Source organism: Heloderma suspectum, chromosome 3, assembly GCF_057233095.1.
Source record: "Heloderma suspectum isolate Gila_16-S chromosome 3, 16-S_ref, whole genome shotgun sequence".
In the NCBI taxonomy this organism is placed as follows: domain Eukaryota; kingdom Metazoa; phylum Chordata; class Lepidosauria; order Squamata; family Helodermatidae; genus Heloderma; species Heloderma suspectum.
Genome location: NC_139460.1, coordinates 225,166,166 through 225,173,291, shown reverse-complemented (window position 1 = coordinate 225,173,291; position 7,126 = coordinate 225,166,166). Strand labels below are relative to the sequence as shown.

Sequence of the window (7,126 nt, the reverse complement as noted above, 5' to 3'; positions counted from 1 at the left end):
AGTCAGACTGACATTGGATACAACCCAACATTAGCAAACTATTAATTTCTAGTTTGGCTTTATATCACGTTTGAATTTCTAAAAGCTACCATTTGCCAAAACTATTATTATCCCTGCAGTTTTCTTTATGCAATGCCCCCATATACAACCATTAAGATCAAGGGAGCTGCCTTACCAAATTCACCTAAAGTAGGGTTGAGATTTTTTTTTTACAGTGCAAGTTTATACATGTCTACTCGGAAGTACATTCCATTGAGTTCAGTTACACTTACTTCCAGGTAAGCATGTATAGAATTGCAGCCTTCAGGTGCAATCTTATACATACTTACCTGGGGCTAAGTCCCACTGAACCCAGGGGAACGTATACTGAGTATACACACATAAGATTGGGCTACTAGTCAAGTAATTGCTTAGGCTAATCAATTAAAAGATTTTGGTTAACAAAATATGAGCCCAATTAGTTGCTTTGCAGATTTTTCTTTAAACATTAATAATTAATTAAATATTAAGTACATATAAAAACTACAGATGGCATGGGCCATTTCAAAAAGGGCATTCCCTCTAGTATGAATCACAGGTTTTCCAATATTGCTTGGGATAAAGGGGCAACTTTTCTATAAACAAATGCAGTACATTTTAATTTATCCAGAAATAAAGTGAGTAATATCAAGTATTTTTATCATCATAAATTTTTGTTGTTGTTCAGTCGTTCAGTCGTGTCCGACTCTTCATGACCCCATGGACCATAGCACGCCAGGCCTTCCTGTCCTGCGCTCTCTCCCGGAGTGTGCTCAAGTTCATATTCATTGCATCGGTGATGCTATCTAGCCATCTCATCCTCTGTCGTCCCCTTCTCCTTTTGCCTTCAGTCTTTCCCAGCATCAGGGTCTTTTCCAGGGAGTTTTCTCTTCGCATTAGGTGGCCAAAATATTTCAGCTTCAGTATCTGTCCTTCCAATGAGCACTCAGGGTTGATTTCCTTTAGGATGGACTGATTTGACCTCCTTGCAGTCCAGGGGACTCGTAAGAGTCTTCTCCAGCACCACAGTTCGAAAGCATCGATTCTTCGGCGCTCAGCCTTCTTTATAGTCCAGCTCTCACAGCGATACATTACTACTGGGAAAACCATAGCTTTGATTAGACGGACCTTTGTCGGCAAGGTGATGTCTCTGCTTCTTACTATGCTGTCTAGGTTGGCCATAGCTTTCCTCCCCAGGAGCAAGCGTCTTTTAATTTCATGGCTACAGTCACTGTCTGCGGTGATCTTGGAGCCCAAGAAAGTAAAATCTGTCACTGCTTCCATTTCTTCCCCTTCTATATGCCAGAAAGTGATGGGGCCAGATGCCATGATCTTAGTTTTTTTAATGTTGAGTTTCAAACCAGCTTTTGCACTCTCCTCTTTCACCCTCAACAAGAGGCTCTTGAGATCCTCTTCGCTTTCTGCCATTAGGGTGGTATTGTCTGCATATTGGAGGTTGTTGATAATTCTCCCGGCAATCTTAATTCCGACCTGTGATTCATCCAACCCGGCGTTTCTCATGATGTACTCTGCATATAAGTTAAATAAGCAGGGTGACAATATGCAGCCTTGTCGTACTCCTTTCCCAATTTTGAACCCCTCGGTTGTTCCATGTCTGGTTCTTACTGTTGCTTCTTGTCCCTTGTACAGGTTTCTCAGGAGGCAGGTAAGGTGGTCTGGTACTCCCATCACTTTAAGAATTTGCCACAGTTTGTTGTGATCCACACAATCAAAGGCTTTAGCGTAGTCAATGAAGCAGAAATAGATGTTTTTCTGGAATTCTCTTGCTTTCTCCGTGATCCAGCGAACATTGGCGATCATAAATTTAGGAAGGGGAAAAAAGAAGAATGATTTGCACAGTATCTTATGGGCATGGGGTGACCTGGGAAACATGGGAAGAGCAATCCTAATTGGGTAGGGTGCTTCCTCCACCATTTCCTAAGTCCAATTAGCTCATTCCAGCCATTCTTGCAGGGGATACATCGCCTAGGCTATGCCGGTTATGCCAGGTTGGTGTAGCCAAAGGACCCAATCCTGGGGCCCCTCAGAGGGACAGAACATCTTTGGACCCAGCGGATCCAAAGCTGCCAATGCCCTGCCTGTGGGACACCCCACTGTGGGACCTACCACCAGTGGGACCCTCCCCACCCAGCAGAAGTTGTACATCTGTGGAGCTTGCTGTGGGCACAGTGCCTCACCCCTGCCCCATCCTATCCCCCCTCAGACAGCCATCCAAGGGTGTTAAGATTGCACTGAAATTGAATCCAAATCATAATTAATTTCAGAACATTGAAGCTGCAAGCCTAAACCCACTTAACTCAAAACAAGCCACATTTAACTAAATGGGACCTATTTCTGAGCTGACATGTAAAGGATTGCACTGTGAGGCTTATACAAAGGTTAAGCAGGCTCAAGCAGAGGTTGTGTTTTGCAAATCTTAGAGGTCTATTTCAGAGCCATTGCTTAGATGTGCAGCCATTAAAACACGAAGCAGAATTGTGCGTGGGTTTTTTCGTTGACCATGTTATTAGCAACCCTCACATTCAAATGAAATCCAGCTGGCTTCTTATTTTAAAGCCAACAGATTTCACAAAACAACATATCAGTTTCACAGCTCTAACATTTTAAAAAAACTGGGGCAGTATCTGTTTTAGTCACCAAAAGAGATGTGCTGGAAAGTGATACATCAGACATATATTATGCAGTTTTTATGGTAGCACTGATGGAGAATCAAGCCCCAGGGGGAAAGCTGCTTGAGATTTTTTATGTGGTAAAATAAAACCTACATATCATTAGTTCATACAATAGAACAGGAGTGGGCAACTTGTGGCCCTCCAGATGTTTCAGCCTACAGCTCCTATGATCCTTCACCATTGGCTATGTTGACTAGGCCTGATGGGATTTGTAGGCCAAAACATCCAGAGGGCCACAAGTCTCCCCCCCCCCAAATCATAGAGTTGGAAAGGACCTTGGAAGTTCTGTAGTCCAATGCAAGATCTGTGAGGCAGGCTGCAACTATAGCATTCTTGAATGGCTGGCCATCAGCCTCTGCTCCAGAACCTCCAGTGAAGGTCCACCACCTTCCAAGGCAGTCTGTTCCACTGTTGGATGACTCTTACCATTAAGAAGCACTTCCTAATGTTTAACCAAAATCTGCTTCCCTGCAATTTCCACCCATTGGTTCTAGTCGTGCCCTCTGGAGCAACAGGGAACAAATCTGTTCCAACTTCTGACAGCTAATATTTGAAGACCACTATCATGTCTCCTCTTAATCTTGTCTTCTCCAGGCTAAACATACCCAGGGAAAGCAGTCAAGGAGGCTTACTACACCAATAGGCCAGAGCATGTCAGGTGATACCTCCTGACTGCTATAAAAGCTTTCATCTCAAGCCTGCCTGCTGGACTGGACAATGAAAGAGTGAGTTGCTCTGGCTGCTTACAGGCAGCCTCCTGCTTGACTACACAAGAGCTGAGGTTGACACAGAACCACGTTTCCCATTACTATTTATTTTATCACATCATGGATTTCAGTGCATCCATGAGAATGAGCAGTGGCTGGGGGACTGATATTTTTGGTCATTCAAGCCATTTGAAGCCTGCCGCATCCGCAAGGATTGAGGCGGGTAACAATATAGTCAAATCATGTAACAGACATTAGTAAATACAAGTAAACACATTTAAAATAGCCTTGGAATAGAAGATGCAAGCAATGATAGATAGGAGGAGTGCCCTTAACACTATGTGCATAGTGTCTTTCCTTCCCCACCAAAGAGAACCCACATCTTGAATTGGGTTCAAATTGGGATAAAGGGGGGCTATCAGGTAGGGTCGCCACCTTTCTACTGGCAGGGTTACTGTGCCTTTAACAGCTGTGTATAACACAAAGGCGACGCTCTTTTGAGCACAAGCACAGCTTGTCCATGTCAGAGAAAGCTGTACCTGTAGAATTTCTGCCCATTAAAGATATAGAAGGCCGGGGGTGGAGGGACGGAGCGGGGCAAGAATGGTGGCAAGTAAGAGGACATGGCCAGCAGCACAACAGCGCGGGAAAGCAGGTGAACCTATTTGGGGGTCAGACGGATCGCAGAAGTGAGGGACTGGATACAGCCGACTTCGACTGGCAGATATAGTTGAGCGCTGGGATCTTTTAACTTGTTTTAGCCGGTAGGCCTCGCTAAGTGGCCCCGAGCGAGCAGAGAGCCTTCCCTAATCCTTGAGACAAGACAGTCACCACAGGCAAGCAACTCACGCGCAAAATAAAATTTAGAAGCCACACACGGGATTAGCCCCCTTGGCTCGTGCGTCCTTCCAGCCTGCTGCTACTGCTGCTGCGCGCGAGGAGGGAGCAAGCGCCTCGATCCCGGAGCATCGCCGACGGACTGGGCGAAACCGCAGCGCCTCTCGCGCCACCCACTTCCACAACCCGAAAGGCGCCGACATCCCCACGGGAGGGGATCTCGGGCTGCCCTCGCCGGTGCTCCCGCGCTCTCAGTTCCAGCCGAGATCGCGAGAGGAAGGCGGCGAGCGGCGTCGGAAACTTTTGCAACCGAGTCCGGGCAAGGGGAGAAGGCATGCCGGAGCCAGCACGCCCCGGATCCATCCAGGCGCGGGCGCTGCGTGTGCCTGAAGCTCTTGACGCGCGCTGCCCGTGCTCCGTATCGCGCGCTTCCACACGACGCCTGCAGGAGTCAGCCCCGGACGAGCTTCGCTGAAGGCCGAGCAGCTGCAGGGACCAGGCTTGCGAGGCAGGCAGGAAGAAGAGGACCTTCTTCTCCGGCGTGAGAGCCGCTGGGAGCCAGAGAACGCCCTCGGATGGAGAACGCCTCCAACGACAGCCGGGGGCCCTTGGAGCAGGTGGGCGCAGGCAGTCGTGGTCCCAAGGAGGTGCTGGCGGGTTGCTTGCTGTCCCTGCTGGTGCTGAGCACCCTGCTGGGCAACAGCCTGGTCTGCCTGGCCGTCCTCCGCTTCCGCCACCTGCGGGCCAAAGTCACCAACTGGTTTGTGCTGTCGCTGGCCGCGTCCGACCTCTGCGTGGCCCTGCTGGTCATGCCCTGGAAGGCGGCCACCGAGGTGGTGGGGGGCACGTGGCTCTTTGGCCGCCGCTTCTGTGACACGTGGGTGGCCTTTGATATCATGTGCTCCACGGCCTCCATCCTCCACCTCTGCATCATCAGCCTGGACCGCTACTGGGCCATTGCCAGCCCCTTCCGCTACGAGCGGCGGATGACCCGGGCGCTGGCCTCGGCCATGATCGCCCTGGCCTGGAGCCTCTCGGTCCTCATTTCCTTCATCCCTGTCCAGCTCCACTGGCACAAAGCCGAGGATCCGCCGGATCCGCCGCTGCACCACTGTGACGCTCGGCTCAACCGCACCTACGCCATCGCCTCCTCCCTGGTCAGCTTCTACATCCCTGTCTCCATCATGATTGGCACCTACGCCCGGATCTACTGTATTGCTCAGGCTCAAATCCGCCGCATCTCGTCTCTGGAGAGGGCAGGGGGGCTGTGCTCGGCCCAGGGGAAGGAGCCCACCTCTTCTCTGCGGAGCTCCCTGTGCAAGGAAACCAAGGTGCTCCAGACTTTGTCCATCATCGTGGGAGTCTTTGTGTGCTGCTGGCTGCCGTTCTTTGTGCTCAATTGCCTGTTGCCGTTTTGTGGATCAAGGCCTGATGGCGGCAGGATTTCCGGGCAGGTCCCCTGCATCAGCCAAACAACATTCGATATTTTCATGTGGTTTGGCTGGGCCAACTCCTCGGTCAACCCAGTGATCTATGCTTTCAATGCAGAGTTCAGGCGGGCATTCAGTAGCCTGCTGGGCTGCCATCACGTCTCTTGTTGGGCTGCCCACAGCTCCCCCATGGAGAGGGTCAACTTGAGCAATGAGCTGGCCTCCTATCACCATGACTCCTCCTGCCACAAGGGTGGGAGTCTCCCAGTTCCATTACCTCCGCCCGTCATTGCTGCCTGGAGTCAATCGCTGCCCCATGCAGTGAGCTTCCCAGGAGACGAAGAGAGCTCTGGAGGACCCCTGTTAGAGAAAAAGGCACTGCCGTCCGTTCAAGTTGCTCATAGAAGCAGTGCCAGAAATCTTAACCTGCCAGCCTTGCTCCCCTTTGAATGTGAGAATGAAATATCTTCAGAGACGATTACTCCTTTTACAGAGATTACTGGACATTAGAATCTCTGCACATGGATGGATGGGACCATTCAACAGGCACACAGAAACACAATCACATAAGAACGTAAGAAGAGCCCTGCTGGATCAGACAAAGGCACTATTTAGCCCAACCTCCTGTTTCCCACAGTGGGGAACCAGAAGGCCACAAGGAGGATCTGAGGGCACTAGCCCATTCCTGCTGTTGTTCCCCACAAACTGGTATGCAGAGGGAGATGCTGCCTTGATTCTGGAGGTAGCCTATAGCCATCATGACTATTCTTCATGGATTTGTTTAATCCCCTTTTTAAGTCCTCTAGGATTGCAGCCATGATCAGTTTTCACTTTCCTAGTGAGGGTTGCCACCAGCTGGCAGTTGGTATGTCCTGTTCTCTTTTGGAGGCCTGGTTCTCACTGAGATGGTGAACCTGAGTCTGGGTCATCCCAACTTGCAGGTGGGGCTCACATGACTGAATGCCGTTTCATACAAACATATACAGACAACTCCTTCCATATACAGAATTAGTCGTCAAGAGGAAGAATTCTAGCTTAGCTTTCCTCCTGACAGGCTAGTTTTCTATATGGAATGTTATATTTCAAAGTGCATCCAACTGTATGAGTCTCCAGCTGCAGTCTGAAGTGGTACAGTCCAGGATCAGATTTATCACAAATTGTGTGTTGTACCAAATTCTGCATCAAAAAGAAATCTAAGGGAAGAATTTCCACATCAAATGTTAAACTGATAAATCACATTTCTGTAAATGTGTACTGAATTAGACATCTTCTATTTCTAATATTTCTGATGGTGCCCAGCTTGAGCAGTGTTCAGTTATTTACATAGCAGCCGAAAGTTAAGAGTATATTTTAAACCATGGGGACTTTTATGTATTTATTTGGTTTTAAAGTGGACTAGATATGCTGCAGTGATTTGACATGGAATGTATGGTGCAAATCC

The 7,126-nt window shown here is 49.0% G+C and overlaps 1 protein-coding gene across 1 annotated transcript; it reads left to right on the top strand.

Moving 5' to 3' along the window:
• Positions 1-4,830: 4,830 nt before the first annotated feature.
• On the top strand, positions 4,831-6,195 carry LOC146350829 (D(1) dopamine receptor-like). Its single transcript, XM_084841921.1, has one exon. The coding sequence runs from the start codon at positions 4,831-4,833 to the stop codon at positions 6,193-6,195; it is 1,365 nt and encodes a 454-aa protein (XP_084698047.1).
• The last annotated feature ends 931 nt before the right edge of the window (positions 6,196-7,126 follow it).